General features: G+C 35.5%; 2 protein-coding genes across 2 annotated transcripts; one reads left to right on the top strand and one right to left on the bottom strand.

Moving 5' to 3' along the window:
• The first annotated feature begins 4,492 nt into the window (after positions 1–4,492).
• On the top strand, positions 4,493–11,259 carry clic2 (chloride intracellular channel 2). Its single transcript, XM_073820320.1, has 6 exons — positions 4,493–4,691; positions 7,230–7,339; positions 7,747–7,872; positions 9,365–9,465; positions 10,243–10,412; positions 10,500–11,259. Exons 1-6 carry the CDS (start codon positions 4,638–4,640, stop codon positions 10,656–10,658), a joined length of 720 nt encoding a protein of 239 aa, XP_073676421.1. The 5' UTR covers positions 4,493–4,637; the 3' UTR covers positions 10,659–11,259.
• A 120-nt stretch (positions 11,260–11,379) lies between these two features.
• On the bottom strand, positions 11,380–13,556 carry urp1 (urotensin-related peptide 1). The gene is made up of 5 exons (XM_073820011.1): positions 13,441–13,556; positions 12,899–13,000; positions 12,739–12,779; positions 12,524–12,629; positions 11,380–11,612 (listed from the first exon to the last, which is right to left on the bottom strand). Exons 1-5 carry the CDS (start codon positions 13,541–13,543, stop codon positions 11,581–11,583), a joined length of 384 nt encoding a protein of 127 aa, XP_073676112.1. The 5' UTR covers positions 13,544–13,556; the 3' UTR covers positions 11,380–11,580.
• Between the last annotated feature and the right edge of the window lie 4,478 nt (positions 13,557–18,034).

The raw sequence follows: 18,034 nt of genomic DNA, 5'->3' as shown, positions 1-18,034 counted from the left end.
GTCAATATAAACACCCTCCCCAAGTCAAAGAATGTTCCACCCCCACATACAAGGTTGGTCTAGTGCCTGATAGGAATGTTTGTGAATTAAATGCTGTACAATAAGGTGCTGACCTTTGACATGTTTGCTTAGTGACTGCAGAAGTGACATCAGATTAGAGGCTTAGTCTTGCATCCTTACAGCTCATCATCTCCATGGTGATTTCTTGTTTGCTGGTATATTCTTTGCGGTGCTGCAGTATAACGGGAATGAGAAGCTAGCAAGGACTAAATGGCTCACAGCTCAGATTTGTTACTCATAGTATCCTGTTGGCTCCAGAAGGAGGGAGTACACTGGGTAAACTGGCAAGGCTCATTTCCTGAACCGGCACGAAGTGGAACTCGCTTAATTTCCAGGATTTGTTAGGAGTTTCCATGTCAGGGTCTTGCTTTGTATATATACGCAGTACAATATTATCACCAGCCTCTTTATACTTAAAGGGACAGTTCACCCCAGAATAAACATATATGGTTGTCGCTTATTCATTCTTAAAGGGATAGTTCACCCAAAAATGAAAATTCTGCCATTTATTGCTCAACCTCAAGTCGTTCCAAACATGTAAGACCTTCATCTTCAGAATGTGACAAATGTGATGCGATCTAGGAAAACCCAACACATGGTGAAATTTGACCTTTTTTAGCATGTGATACAATATAAAAGCTGAGTTCAAGCCCCTTCCAAAACTGTTTTTATTTTGTAAAAACAGTTCAAAAGTTATGGCTATCGGAATTTTCAAGAATGGAATTTTAAGAAAAATGGGTTTAACGCAGTGATAATTTCATTGATGAATAATTACACAGCGTATGAATACTCTTTCACGTCTCATGAATGGAGAAATACACACAAAATGATGCTGAATTGTCCGTTTTGAGGAGTATTCACGTAAACACACTCTGTTATGTCATGGGTGAACGTAAAAAGTTGGGAGAATATCGGACGCGTATCAGTACATTACATCCGTGCATTTGGGTTTAAAGGGACAGCAGTCTAATCAAGTTAATCAAGCAACAAAAGAAAGACAAAAGAAAATAACTCACTGTTCTTGACTGAATCACTTTAGTAGCACTAATACAGATTAATCTAAATGTATTTATATAAATAAATATGTCTGCTTAAAACAAGTTTATATAAAGAAAGCATAATTAGCCTATATAATATAACCATTGGCATTTTATTGAAAAGAAGACCATGTTCTTGTTTCTTTATTTCTTGGTTTCTTTATTTTTTGGTTTTCATGTTCTTGGTTTCACTTAATTTCAATATAAAGGCATGTTGCATGTCACAGAAGATAAATCTGTGTCTATCATGATAAACCTTAATATCAAACCTGTACAATGAGTTTGGTCATTTTAGAGAAATGCTTAATAAATGCATTACACTGTAGATTATATCATAAAATCTTATGATATTTAGTAACTAAAAATACTTTAGATGACTAAAATATGACTAAAACTAAATGCCATTTTAGTCAGAAGACTATGACTAAGACCAAATCAAAATTTGCTGTCAAAATTAACACTGGTTTAAAGTGAGACGGGTTTCACGTTCACTTCAAGTCAGGAGTGCTATACTGCATCATTACACAAACAGACTAATGCCTGTTTTCCATTGTTTATCATGGGCATAATCTCTGAACTTTTGATCACCTCTTGTATGTTTAGATTGGATGATTTGTTTATGTTACGAAAAGCGTAGAAACTGTTCACACACCTTTCTCCTCTTTAGTAACTTCATCATCCAATCCTTCATCTCTGGATGTGAAATAGTCTCAATAGTTATAGTTTTATAGTTATAGAAATAGTTATAACATTGTTTAGGGCATTGACATCACCAAGATTGAGATGAGTAAGATTGTTTAAATGAGCAGCTACAGTACGTCAGACTGCGTTGTTGCACACCGGCATCTCACAATACAAAAAATAAATGTACATTGATACACCTTTATTAAATATGTTACGTAGTTTATTTTGATAGGCTAACTGTTTTTGTGGTGTTAAGAGAAAGCACCTTCGCAGCGTGTTCTTAACATAAGAGAAAGACAGTCATTTCTGCTTGCTGCAATAAACCGCTATTTATAATAATTTTATAAAAACCTAATTTTGACCATTTTTGACAATCACATTTCCTGAAAATGCCCCAGCGCAACATCCGATGGATTTTCCGAGATCGCATCACAAATTAAGATATTTTTGATGAAATCCAAGAGCTTTCTGACCCTGCACAGACAGGAAGAGAAGAAATTGTTGAATAAAGTCATTTTATAGCTTCATAAAATTACGGTCGAACCACTGATGTTCGATTTTGAACTATTTTATCAATGTCCTTTCTACAATTCTGGACCTTGAACGTGTCAGTTGCGTTGCTGTCTATACAGGGTCAGAAAGCTCCCAGATTTCAAAGATATCTTAATTTGTGTTCTGAAGATGAACAAAGATCTTACATGAACACGATGAAGGTGTGTAATTAAATACAGAATTTTCATTTTTGGGTGTACTGTTTTTTTAGGTCACTAAAAACATGTATCTTAATTCTATGGAACACAAAAGAAGATATTTAGTCAAATGTCAGAGCTGCTCTCTTCCAAATAATTAACATTTTTATGGACCATGCTGACAAGATTCATTATTAAAATCATCATTACTTATAAACATTAATTAATCATTAATTCAGCTTTTTTGACCTTATTTGAGTTTGTGTGTAATGTGTAAAAATTCAGATTCATTAGTAAATAACTAGAATTACTAAGCAAATTAAAACAATTTTGCACTACCAACAAATGTGTATATTATGAGAATACATCAAAATAATAAAAAAATAATAAGTTAGCAATGTAAAGCAGCATAACAAGCTGTTTTGTACAGCTAAAAATAACTGGAAGCCGATAATATCGAATGCCTCACACATTCAAGTTACAAATGTTTGTGTCCACACTTATAATAAAAATGAGTAAAAATGAGGTGGCTATATTACAAAAATATTGCTTTACAATAGCTTGACAGCATTCACTTTTACTTTATGGAAAAGAGCGGCTTAAACATTCTACTAAATAAGTCATATAAGTTTCAAAGACACATGAACGTGAGTAAATAATTAATTTTACATTTTTTAATGAACTATTTCTTTGAAATTGTCTACGACCACTTTTTAAAGTCTTTATGAGGAAAGAACTAAGCAAGTTTTTTTTTCATATAGTAGTGAGGTATCTGCTTTTTTTTTACGGTAGTAATAGTGTGAATTCCCCAAAATGATGCAATAATATCCTGAATACAACATCTGTGTGCTGAATGGGGAAATGAAACTTAGACTTTAAGAGGTTGAAAAAATGTTTAAAAACTTCAAGAATGACATTATTATTATTATTTCTGGTTTATATAGCATTGGTGTACAGGATAAATGTTATAGTCTAAGTTGGTGTAAGAGATAATTTTATGGTGTTAGTTATTTTGAGAGTGTTTCCAAGTTAATATGCCCAGTTATAAGGGGAAGCCATGAGATTACAGAATTGTTTCTTCTGACTCAAACCACATCTGTGACTCAAGACTCAAGGACTGCACAGGGAATGAGGGAAACTACCCATTTGTTTAAAAAGAACCAATCCCTTGAGAATGATCACATAACCACACCCTCGTTTAGCCATTAACACACAACTGTGTGTATCTTAGCAATAGACCTTTGTTGTTTTATATAATAGATAGGTCTAGTTTTCTGTGGTAGTAGTGTGTGTGGTAGAATAGAATATATAGTATGTATAGTATATGTATATATGTATACCTATCTATCTATCTATCTATAAATCTATTTAAATTATGAATCATTATTCCAACTGAGGACAACACCGAATGTTCCTCAAGGGATTTAGCTCACATTTTGGGATGAAAAAGTCACTTGCCACGCTTTCTGCCGTGTCTCAACTGATATCGAAAGTGGGTGGTTTTTCAAAGTTTTTACCAGGGGTTACTGGAAGTTAGAAAAAGTCCAGAGGAGATACGAAAGAATAATATGAGTCAGAATCACAAATGAACTGAATCTTTCAAACACAGAAAAGGGAAAGCGGCATCGCTCTGTGGTCTGAAATGTGAAAGCAATTATTTGTTTTCTCTAAAATAAAAGTTAAAGTGGATCAACTGATTTATAGTAAAACAGCCCCTACATTACACAGCTGAAAGGAGCACATTGTAATCGAACATATGGGAGGGAGGAACGTTAATAAGAGGTCAGTTTCAGCAGAAACACATGTCTGTGTTAGGCGTTAATAGTCTACATGAATGGAATGTAGCCCCTGTTTCACGTCTGAGATAACTCTGTGACGTTTCTCCCGAGTTTAAGTGCTTGCTGGATAAAACGAAAACCTATTTTGAGCTCTCTGTCACATTTTGGCAGCGGAGTTATATAGTTAGGGTCACGCCCATCCTCTCTAGCCTCCCTCCCTCCTGACTTTTAAAGTCTGTTGCCTGAGGGAGAAAGCAGACAGCAAGAGTCTGACTAACTTTAACACATTACAGCTGCTTACCAATCTTTTGGGGATCTTCAACTTTCTGGTTCATTTGTGGAATACTTTTCACGGAGGTCTGGACCGACTCTTTTTCCTGCTGGAAAAAATGGCACTCAGACAAGACTCAGATAAAGAACCAAGAATCGAGCTCTTCATAAAGGTCAGTTATTTAACTTTTGCTACTGTTATTCCAAATTAGAATCATATTCAAATTCAAATTATATTAAATAGAATTGTTACATAAAAGTAACAAAATATATAAGAAAGCCATTTTAAAATAAAAAACAATTCTAATTTATTATTAATAATAATATCTTAAAAATCTAATTTAAATCCACTAATTTGAATACTGAGGTGGGGACGTGTCAACAGAGCACGTGTCAACTGCGTTAGGTCCACTATTATGTAATCCTAATTGTTGGAATAGTCCTGTTAAACTCACTGAATTATGCTAACTTTGGAATGAAGTCTTATAGTTAATAAAATAGTTTTTTTTTATTGGCAACCTATTATATCAGTGTCATTTATTTCTGATTAACAGGGTGGAAAAAGTTCACACTAAAATAAAGGCTTGTTACTTCTTAGGCTACTTGGCGAAAGTGTATTTATGGTGGATTTACACTCTATCAGTGCTTTCTGTATGGAAAGGTCTTCATTTAGCCACCATGAATTTAGTGGTTGACATGGGCGTCACAGTAAGCGCAGTTAACACATGCATTACGGAAGACTGGATAGTGTGGTTGATATATAACTGTTCGCTCTTACGCTGCTCTTTATCAAAACAGACATACAAACAGGACTGAGGTCATCTTATCAACACACGCACACGCACACACACACTGAAACCCTGACAGCTCTTGGCTCCCTGTCGTCACACCCATAACATGTTTAATTACGTTTCCTATACTGTAGATCCCATAACATTATCATGCTTTACTAGTTTAGCAACAGTTCATGAACTAAATGAGTTGGATATGGATGAGTTGTGAGATTTAGATCACAAAGATGATCAAAGCTTTGTAGATGGACACCATTTATCTCAGAAGTTATTTATAATTGTTGTTTGTGTTCTTTTTTTAAAAGATGTACATCATGGGCGATAGAAGCATTGTTCAGATCTGTTATCTCTCTCTTCTAGAGAATTCCTGCTTTTCCTCTATTTGGATCAAGCTCTTGGATTGTCCACCCACACCCACAATACATGGGCTATTTATGTCCTATTCTTTATGAAGGGAGGGTCACATTTAGCTAAAAATAAAAGGTATCCATCAATAATAACAAACAGCTGGGGGTCTTAGAGACCTCAATTGTGTTTAAATATGTTTTCATATACTTAAGAAAATGGTTTATTCAAAAAAGCAGGAGCCTGAAACACCATGTAAACAAAACATTTGACCCAAGGACATTTCCGTATTTTCACGGGTGTTTCACTAACTTTTTAAATGACTACACTTTTTTAGCGTTAAAGGACATGTCCATAAATTTAATAATGGATGATTTTCTGCCAGAACCTTTCTGTTTTTACTCAGTGTATTTAGATAAAATAGTTTAACATACCTGTTTTTCTGTCCTGTAAACACATTTAAGGCATTCTTGCATGTTTTTGAAGAGTTCATGTATGTGGACAAAACCTGCAACTAAAGAAATGGAAAGTTATGGAGAAAGCAAGCCACTTATATAAATTGGGGTTACAAAAATGTAAAGAAATTAATACTTTTATACAGAAAAGATGTGTTAAATTGATTTAAAGTGATAGTTAAGACTGTTATAATGTTAAATGTTGTTATTTTAAACTTTCTAAATGTTTCTTGAGCACCAAATCAGCATATCAGAATTATTTGTGAAATAATATGAAAGATCATGTGACACTAAAGATTAGAGTTAAGGTCACTGCACACTGAAAGTCCGAAATTTTCGTATGCATTTTTTCGTATTTGTCATCCTTTCCTATCAAAATGCTTGCTACGGATGCGAAAGTGCAGAAAATGAACCTGATTCAAAAAAAATTTTATGATGAAACTTTTAGAGGCAGTGAGTAAATGTGATCGACACAACGTGAGGTTTATTTTTGAACATGCGATACTTTCGGATGAGAATTTCAGACTCATTTTCGGACCTGATAACAGTAATTGTGAAATTCTCGTCCAAAATTTTTCACATGTTATGTAACATTATGAAATAATAGATTGATTAAACTTCAAGTAATATCTTCCTCTATTGGGTTTTGATTAAAGGGATAGTTCACCAAAAAACTGTAATCATTCCTCATGTTGTTCCAGAAGATGGAGAATGCTGAAACAACACAGAACCCCACTGACTTCAAGTTATTTGACCCTGACAAATTCTTCTTGAACACTAACATATTTTTTATGTTCCACAGAAGAAAGTCTTTAAAAAATTATACATTTGTAATGACATGAGGGTTAGTAAATGAGAACAGTTAGTTTTGGGGTGCTCTAAATCAGAAAATTATATAAAAAGAATTTAAACAGGAAAATAAAGGTTAATTTCTAATGGGTTTACACAGATGAGTGTCTGGGATCCCAAACATAAAATCAGTTCAGTCAATCTTAACAGAACATGAGGGTTAAGGAAATCTACTGTGTCCGTTTTTCTGTCTACATGTATGTGACTTAGTGTCTAGTCCGTACATATATGATACTGACCATGAATTTCTCTTTTTTTGTTTCATCTCAAGGCTGGTCATGATGGAGAGAATGTGGGGAACTGTCCCTTCTGCCAGAGACTCTTCATGGTTCTTTGGCTGAAAGGAGTCAAGTTCACAGTAACCACTGTTGACATGAGGAAGTGAGTGTCAAATTAAGCTTTCACATCTCTAAAACATGACGATAAGGCTATCTAATGCAATGGAATTCAGCAGACAAATAGCGAAATCTAAGGAATTGTGGGCCAGCACAGGACTGAATTTGATAACACATGGGGGGGGATGGTCAAAGTGCTACAAACATGATCAAGGCAGTGTGAACTTTCCCATTGCACAGTTCCCATCTAAAGCTTTTACCCATTTTCCAGCTGAACACTCCCATATCCGTGTGCTTTGAGTATTAAGTTAGTTCAATATTGTTTTAAAGCAGCTTTAATCATTTTAAGTCTTATTCAAAGCCTCTCCGTATACAATAAATGACTTCGTATTGAACATGTCCGCACCCTGTGCTTTACACTCCCTCTGCTTTGCTCCACCCTGTGTTGTTTAGGAAGCCAGAAGAGCTAAAAGACTTAGCTCCGGGTACCAACCCTCCTTTCCTCCTGTACAATGGCACACTAAAGACCGACTTCATTAAGATCGAAGAGTTCCTGGAGACCACCCTCGCCCCTCCCCGGTATTGTGCATGTCTGTTAGCTCCTGTAATGCCATATCAAACGTACTAGCTTCACTTTGACAAAAACATTTCATAAAGAGATATTATTCTAGTGTCATTCTGTCAAAGCATGTGCTTACACTTATTTAAGTTATATTTGACACATTGACATTAGTGTGATAAATCAAAAATATCAAAGACTATACGCAGTACTTCAGAATAGTTATTGCTGACTTTATAATTTGTCTCCCTGGACGACAAAACCAGTCTTGAGTAGCACAGGTATATTTGTAGCAATAGTAAAAAATACATTCTAGGGGTCAAAATTGCAGATTTTTCTTTTATGCCATTAGGATATTATTCATTAGGATATTAAGTAAAGATCATGTTCCATATAGATATTTTATCTATTTTCTACTGTAAATATATCAGAACTCAATTTTTGATTAGTAATATGCATTGCTAAGAACTTCATTTGGACAACTTTACAGGTGATTTTCTCAATATTTCGTTTTTTTTACACCTTAATTTATTCAGCTTTCAATCTCAAAAATTTTATCTTGATGGTTCCAAAGATATAAGAATTTCAGCATTGTCCAAAATCATATGGAAATATTTAGTTTGAAAGAAAGAAATTAATACTTTTATTCAGCAAGCAAGGCATTAAATTGGTCAAAAGACATTTAAAATGTTACAAACATTTTTTATCTGAAATAAATACTGTTTTACTCTATTTTTTTTAATCAAATAGCTATACCTTACCATATTTTTGATCATTTTACTTTTTTTTAAATCAAATAAATGCAGCCGTGGAGAGCATAAGAGACTTAAACCAACTAAAACCTTTTTTTTTTTTAAATCTTACCAATCCCAAACTTTTTTTCAGAAGACATATGGCATATTTAACATGCATTAAGCACTTTTTAAATGTCAGCATTATTATGTGAATGTTGTTGGATGTCTATCTTTTGGGTATGCAAGCTAGTTTCCGACACTGAATAAAAAATTAAAAAAGTAATTGCGACTTTTTATCTCACAATTCTGACTCTTTTTTTTTCAGAACTGTTAGTTATAAAGTCAAAATTGCTAGTCTAAGTCAGAATATAAGCTTGCAATTGCGAGATATAAACTAGCAATTTTGCCTTTTTTTTCTTTACAATTGCAAGTTTGTATCTCGCAATTTTTACTTTTTTTCAGAGAATTGTGAGATAAACTCGCAATTGCGAGTTATAAAGTCCAGTTCTGATGAGAAAAAAAGACTGATACGTTCACATAATTGCGAGTTTATGTCTCGGAATTCTGACTTGGTCACCCGCAATTGCAAGTTTATATCAAGCAATTGTCTTCATTTCTCAGAATTGCAAGTTTGTATCACGCAATCCTGAGAAAAGAAGTCAGAATTGTGAGATAACACATCACAATAAACCTTTTTTTTATTTAGTGGTGGAAACGGGCTTCTATATTTGGGTGTGTGAAGACTGGCTATAAATATTTTTCTTTCTTATCCTTTCAGCTATCCTCATCTCAGCCCCCGCTACAAAGAGTCTTTTGATGTTGGTGCTGACATTTTTGCCAAGTTCTCCGCCTTCATCAAGAACAGCCCAAACAATGCTTGTAAGTTTCATTCACAGCTAAGATACTTGCATAAAATAAAAAATTACATGTTGTTCCTTACTTGTTTACACAGCCATAACTCAAGTGTCTAAAATTACTTTTTAACACCACAAGTCACACCAAACAGCTTGTTGTTCAATGCGGAGAATACCGTTGCAAAATCTGCTTGAGACGTTTCAAGTCCATATTTAAGTAGCCAGAAAGATTGTGTGATATTGGTTCTCATACCATAGTTAATTACATATTAAGTTAATGTCGAGTAACTTACATTTTAGTCACAATATTGTTCCAAACATAGCCGCAGCTAAAACAATACTGAAGTGCTTTGTTCCCGCTGCGTGATTCAGTGTTTTGAACAGATCAGTGAATGATTCAATGACTCGTTCTAAATAACACTTGTGTGTCGTGTGAAATGAATCGGTTCACTGAATGAACTGTAATTTATCGCCACCTACTGGTGTAACTATGTGTTCTGCATACAGAGAAATTGAAAATCCACACCATTAATGCACAGACTGACTGGAAGTGGCCAGCACAGATGATGGGTGATCTATAATAAACAGTTTTATGAAGATTTTCACTGTTTGTGTCAGTAAAGCTAAATATTTAGCTACTAATTTATTCAATTTCCATGATGTTTAGGCCTACATAATGGAACAAACAGAACAAAACAAAATTAGTATCTGAGTATTCCTGTTTATGTAGACACTGTGGCATCACAATTAGGCCATATCACTCTTAAATATATTTTTTTGTTTCTATTCTTTGATTCCTCAGTCCACGAAAAAGCCTTATTGAGGGAGTTTAAGCGCCTGGATGACTATCTGAACACTCCGCTTCAGGATGAGCTGGATCAAAACGTCAGCGTATCCAAAAGAAAGTTTCTTGATGGCAGCCGCTTGACACTGGCAGACTGCAACTTGTTACCAAAGCTTCATGTTATCAAGGTGATAGACACAGGCCTGTCTGATTTAATAAAGCTATTTCATTTTAAACATGTTTATGAATGTGTTCTTTTTTTTTCGTTTTTATAGGTTGCTGCCAAAAAGTACTGTAGTTTTGAGATACCTCCTCAGCTCACTGGAGTGTGGCGTTACCTGCAGAGCGCATATGAGAGAGAAGAGTTCAGCCAGACCTGTCCAGCCGACATTGAAATTGAGAAAGCCTATCTGAGTGTGGCCAAGAGGAACTGAACTTCAGATTGAAGTGATAAAATGTTTAAATAGTGTAAATAAAATGTATAAGTTTATAGCCATCTACATAGTTGTTCACATGTGAGGAAATCTATTACAGTGAAGACAAAACACACATCCACACGCACTTTGCTAATGTACTTTCATTGTGCCTGTGATCTAAAAGTCTATTATATACACTAGAATACTTCCGAGTGACTGCTGTTAAAGAGGCTTTATTCTGGTAGTTTTAGAGGTTATAGGATCCTTTGCAAACGATCTTGAGCACAACAGTCAACAGAGTTGTGCTTGCATATAATATGTAATGTTTTTGTGCATACTTGTGTATATATGTATTTTACATTCATTAGGGCGTATTCGGTTATTGTAGTAATGTATACCTTAAAATTTTGTGTTTTTAAATGAGCTGAAAACACTGTAGAGATAAAAGTTCAATTGAATCATGCGCAGTACTGGAGTCTGTGAGACATGAGGCAGTAATGGTTGTTTTGTATTAAGGGTTATTGTTATGGATGTATTTGTGATTGTTTAAGAAAGAGATTGAATTTGTTTTTCTTTCAGATTTTACTTAAAAATAAAATTAATATCATACACATCACAAGTTTGTCTTTCTCTTTTTATGTGACCCTGAACGTTTATCCAGAGCTTTGATGAAAGATGGATTTAAAACACAAACACATACAAATCACAAATGTTACAACTGATCTGTTTCACCCAGACTATTTATTTTACAATTGCAGTTCAAGGTCCGTTCTTATTTATGATAAAAAATACATTCATATTCCTTTTAGATTACTAAATATATATAAAACAATATTCACAATGTCAAAACGACAACTGGATGGGGAAAAACAAAAGCATACATTGTAGGTGTTTGTACATAAGGTATGTTAGGCTGGTCCTCTGTCCATCTGAATAATTCCTAGTTTGTAACGCAATATTTCCAAAAACAGGCTGTAAAAGGAAAGACAAAATTTGATTTAGTAATACATACTAATATAAAGCCATGGTCTTGTTTTTGACATTTTGTATCTGAGTAAATCTGCATTATATACACTACCAGTCAAAAGTTTTAGAACAGTAAGATTTTTAATGTTTTTTATAGAAGTCTCTTCTGCTCACCGAGCCTGCATTTATTTGATCCGAAGTACAGCAAAAAATAGTAATATTGTGAAATATTTTTACTATTTAAAATAATTGTTTTCTATTTGAATATATTTTAAAATGTAATTTATTCCTGTGATCAAAGTTAAATTTTCAGCATTATTACCCCAGTCTTCAGTGTCACATGATACATCATTCTAATATCCTAATTTTCAACTGTTTTCAACTCTAACTGTTCAAGAAACATTTATTATTATTATTATTATCAAAATTTTAAACAGTTGAATTCCTTTTTTTAAGAATTCTTCTATAAATAAAAAGATCCAAAAATCAGCGTTTATCTGAAATAAAAAAGCTTTTTTAAAAGATTTATTTATTTATTTTTGGAGAAAGAAATTATAGAAAGGAATTTAGCAAGGATGCTTTAAATTAATCAAAAGTGATGATAAAGACATTTATAATGTTACAAAAGATGTCAATTTAAGAAAAATGCTGTTCTTCTTAACTTTCTATTCATCAAAGAAACCTGAAAAAAATTCTACTCAGCTGTTTTCAACATAATAATAATAAATATTTTTTGAGCAACAAATCAGAATAGTATAATGATTTCTGAGGGATCATTTGACTGGAGTAATGATGCTAAAAATTCAGCTTTAAAATTACAGAAATAAAATTACATTTCAAAAACTTTTGACTGGTAAGTATACTTTTGTGTACTTCTTTACAATTATATTTTTTTCTTCGATTCTTTAATTGCTCACCTCTCTTATTGTTTTTGGGCAAGTTTTGCTCGGATCGTAGATAGCCTTGAGAACGCAGGTTATCAGCTGCTGCGAGTTTCAAGACGACTGCTTTTAAATCATCCACCTAAAGACACAAAACATGCTCATTTATTATCACTCTTGTAATAACGTGAAAGAAAGAAAGAAAGAAAGGAAGAAAGGAAGAATTATAAAGAATAGGCATGTATACATACCATGTTATTTATTTTCTCTTGTTGCAAAGTCTCTTTTGCACCTAGAAAGAAAGTTGAAGCAAAAAAACATGATTAGGCTGCAGAATTATTTGAATTTTTTTTCCATTCTAATAACATGATGAATGTTGTGTATAAGTAAGTACCCAAGAGTCAGTCTCACCTCTTTGGAGCAAGTCAGGGAGCACAGTTTTGATGTCCCTTTGCTCCACTAAATCATTATTCTGTCTGTCCTCAACCTCTGCCACCAGTTTCTGAATCAGTTCTGAGACAGAAAAAAGGAGGAAAAAAACATTAAAATAATGAAGTGCAAACCTTGAGTCATTACATTCGAAAACTACACTAAAAAAGTCTGTAGTGAAACAGTTTTCTCTTAGAAACTGCTAGTCAGTTTCACAAATAATCACAAAGAAACAACAGTTTTTTTACAGTGTTATTTGAATTTTTACCAAAAACTCTTCTGTTTCTAAAATGTATGTTTAAAAGCTGTAGTGAAAAAGCTCAAGCTCATGGGTCTTTATCAAATCCCTCCCATACTGCATTCACCACTTCCTCTTTATCATTTACATTGAAAGCAGAAGGGATATTGAGCACTCAGCAGTCTGCCCAGTGTCTATTACACATGGGTTTCAAAATAAATGTCTGATGTTCCTTAACAAAAATCATGAGCTTGCCAACTTATCAAGAGCACATTGATAGTCTTACCGTCCTGTTGTGGCAGTGCCGTGTCTGAATAAAGAGGCAGTGCATGGGCTCTCCGCGCCGAGCAAACCACAGCCAGAATGTAGAGCAGGGCCAGTGACAACATGTTGAGAGGTTGACGGGTGACTTCAGTCTTCGGTACTCTCCAGGAGCCAGGATCTTCGGTTTTATATCTTCTGAGGCCATCTATCCTGAAGGGATCAATACTGCTCGTGTCACCCCATCCCAGTGTTAATGGTTTTGACGTGATGGTTCCCTCGTCATAGACACAATTAAGGTTGTGCTGTCAATTCAGACAGAGCCTATCTCTGCTTGCACAGAGAGTCCTAACAAATGTTTACTCTTCAGTTTCCATCAGTGACTGCTCTGCCTCAGATCCTTTATGTCTGAAATACCTTATGTTGCATGACATGTTTTAGAAACTTTAAATTATTTTTGATCTACATTTGGTGTAATGCTTCATTGTTTAGTCCAGATTGTTAAATTAATCGGTGCATTTGATTTTGAGTTACCAGTGACATTTAAACTTAGATGCTGTTATATTCAATGCTGGTTACACATGCAAAGCAATCCACGAAAACTCAAGAGGCCCTCTTACGCACCAGATGACGTGTGTCCTGGGACAGTGCTATTGGTTTCTCTTTTGCTGTATTTATCAAAGTGAAAGGTATATAATACAACACAAAGGTTTGGTGGCAAATGAACAAACAGTGTAGCGCAGTGATGGATTGTGTCATCTCTGTTTTTCCCGAAATTGCAGGTGGAAGTATTGAACTAACATCTCTCATCTTCCACTATCTTTGATGAAACATTGTGTCCAAAAACAGAAAGAAACAAAACAACAAGAGGTGCACTTTGGAGAAAAGCAAGATTGCCAAGATTTTTCCCTGAAAATAAATTTAGTCTTATAAACTAAATTGTACCCTTATATATAAGTGAACAGTTGGTATGCTAATTAGCTTTGTTAATAAATGTCAATATATACAGTCAAGCCTGAAATTATTCATACCCCTGGCAAATTCTGACTTAAAGTTACTTTTATTCAACCAGCAAGTTTTTTTTTTTTGACCGTAAATGACACAGGCTTCTCCCAAAAGATAACAAGACGATGTACAAGAGGCATCATTGTGGAAAAAAATATTTCTCAGCTTTTAGTTATATTTGAACAAAAAGTGGCATGTTCAAAATTATTCATATTTACAAACTGTCACAGTCTATGGGAAAATCCAAAGTTCTATACAATTCCAAATAGTCCAAGCTGTCCTAAAGCATCCTATTTACCCTGATTCATTGGGAACAGCTGTTTTAATCAACTCAACAGGTAAAAAACAGAAGCTCTCTGCTGTTGGTTTGTGAACAGCCATGGCTAAGATAAAGGAGCTCACTGAGGACCTGCGGATGCGCATTGTGGCTGCTCACAAGTCAGGAAAGGGCTATAAGACGTTCCACACTGCAAAAAATCTCAGAGGACGTGGTCGGAAGCCAAAAGTGACACCTGTGCTGGCCAGGAGGATAGTGAGAGAGGTAAAAAAGAATCCAAGGATCACCACCAAGGCCATCCTGATGAATCTGGGCTTTGCTGGTGGCAACATCTCAAGGCAGACAGTCCAACGGACACTGCACACCGCTGGGTTTCACGGACACAGACCAAGGAGGACAACACTTCTCCAGATAAGGCACACAAAAGCCTGCTTGGCCTTTGCAAAATGCTCATCTGGACAAGGAAGAAGACTTCTGGTTCTCTGTTTTATGGTCAGATGAAACAAAAATCGAATTGTTTGGCCACAATGATGTAGCCTTCATATGGCGTAAAAAAGGAGAAGCCTTCAACCCTAAGAACACCATCCCCACTGTCAAACATGGTGGTGGGAACCTAATGTTTTGGGGGTGTTTTCAGCCGGTGGACCAGGGAACCTATCACAGTAAACGGCACCATGAAAAAGGAGCAATACATCAAAATTCTCAACAACAACATCAGGCAGTCTGCAGAGAAACTTGGCCTTGCAAAATTGGTAAAGAAAAGGTTAGCAGACAAAAACATTAAAGGTCCCATATTGTACACATTTCTGGAGGTTTATTTTAGTTGTTGATGTCCTTAAGAATATATATTTGCGGTATAAGTGCCAAAATCCATCCATTTTTACAGCTCCTTTTTTAGGAGCTCTGTCAAAAACAGGTCGATTTTGGCCCATCTAATTAATATTCATGAGCCTCTCTTCTGATTGGCCTGTTGAGTGACGCACAGCCAGGCCAACCACAGGTAACTACGGTCATGTATGCTTTAGCCGAGCCCAGAGCCATAGAGAGAGCCTAGTCTGCTGATACTCAACAGGATATTTCAGAATGATCATTAATGTTTTTTCTTTTTCAAACACCGAATGCAGTAAGCTACATAACTGTTGCTTTAGTAAAGCCCCTTTCACAATGCGCGCTGATTCTGGAAAATTACGGGAACGAGCGCTGTGTGAACAAAAGCCAGAACCATAAAGGCAGTGTTGTAGTGATGATGCACGTTATCATGCGACTCTTCACGACGAAAAAATATGTGCAAAGTGGAATGAAGCGGCGATCGGGCAGAGCCAGCTCCTCACTATCAGCGCTGAAGCACAGTTTGTTCAGGTTAGTTTCAGTTTAGTGAAACGTACGCATCGCATTACATCTCACATCCAAACGTCACATGCCTTTATGGGTTGTGTGTAAAGCACGCACAGATTCCGGAAAACAACTGTCAATGAACCAAATCAAACAACTCCGGAACAAATCATGGGACACATTATCCATGTATTTACCGGAATCGCTGTGTGAAAGAGGCTGAAGTTGACGTGCCAGTGGTCTCTTATATTCACGTTGTTCGGAAGCCTGTGCAATGATGTAGTTTCGACATCTATCGACTGAACAGGGTTTTCTCGACTTGTTTTCGTGTTGTTGTTGCTTTGCAATGTTATGGACACGATATTGTCTGGGTTTGACAAAAGGAGGGTGGGACGTGATTGGTGCTCGGGGTGGTGACTGAAGGCGGTGACTGAGTAGATCGGATGTCACATCTTTGCGGAAGTCACAGTGGCTCGTGAAAATGAACAGCTACTTTAAGCAGGCTGTGTGCAGTTTACTGTGGATTGACTGTTTTGAAACTCATATGGTAGTTAACGTAGCCCCTAGGCCTCAGTTATCATGAAAAAAGCCAGGAAATTTCGATTTTGACAATATGGGACGTTTTGCAAAGTTTTAACGTTTTGCAGTGGCCCAGCCAGAGTCCTGACCTAAATCCAATTGAGAATCTGTGGAGGGAGCTAAAGATCAGGGTGATGGCAAGGAAACCCTCCAACCTGAAAGAGTTAGAGCTCATCGCTAAAGATGAATGGGCAAAAATACCAGTGGAGACATGCAAAAAGCTGGTCAGCAATTATAGGAAGCATTTGATTGCTGTAATAGCCAATAAAGGCTTTTCTATTGATTATTGAGAAGAATTATGAATAATTTTGGACACGCCACATGTTGTTTAAATGTAAATAAAAGATGAGTAAGAATTTTTTTCCACAATGATGCCTCTTGTACATCGTCGTATTATCTTCTGGGAGACGTCTGTGTCATTTCTAATAAAAAAAAAAAAAAAAAACTTGCTGGTTCGGGCTTGACTGTATGTTGAGCTATTTATTTTAATAGTTAACTTTTAACTTTTTTTTTTCAGGTCATCCGTCATCAAAGCTCAGTAAATATAGAGGGTTTGCACTTACGTCACGGTTTGGTTAGTTACCCAGATGCGTGGCCATGTTGGAAATACTCGGATATCAACAACAGCAAAAATTGCACAGTTAATGCACTACTGAATATGTTTTTCTGCTAATTTATTCTAAACCACTGAAAAATGTGTGGAAGCTGCTAAATCATATAGAGAAGGACTTAGTAAGCAGAAAAGGGTGCAATATGTTGACAAACTAAAGTTAAAAAGTGGTATAGATCTGTAAAAAGCAGTATTAATTAAAATATTAGCCTAATACTTTACCTACCTGACTGAAAATGATCAGAACGAACAGGAATGTTGTCAGGATTCTTGCCCTGGAAATCCTGGTTCAGTTTGGCCAACCTTAAACGCCTTTTGTTCCTCAGTTTTTTTTAACTCTTCTCCTGATTTTGTTCTAACTTTTGTTACTATAGTACTCCGAATGTTTTTCCCGGACCAAACGATTAGTACAGCCCAAAACATGACAATAATATACCATTTTCAGCAGCAATAATCAGCAAAATATACAAGTTTCGTTCTGTTTGTGGCCTTGTTTACATACAGTGCTGCCAAAATGGCGATTGAATCCCCCTACTGGTCACACAGTCACAAAGATTTAATTACTTTAAATGTCACCAAGCTGAATAAACTTCCACAAATCATGTTTACAGGCCATTTTAAGTCTTATTGATTATATAAAGAGTATTGGTTGTTAAAGAGTCTTTCCATTACCGCCAATTTATAGTGTTCATTCCAACTGACTCGAGAAAGCGCATGAACATAAGAGGCGGGATTTATCGCATGAACCAATCAAAGCCGATTATAACCAGTCATATCCAATCATATTGCGATGGAGGCATTGCCTCCTCTCACACA

Source organism: Garra rufa, chromosome 16, assembly GCF_049309525.1.
Source record: "Garra rufa chromosome 16, GarRuf1.0, whole genome shotgun sequence".
NCBI lineage: Eukaryota > Metazoa > Chordata > Actinopteri > Cypriniformes > Cyprinidae > Garra > Garra rufa.
This window is presented reverse-complemented; position numbering and strand designations above follow the sequence as displayed.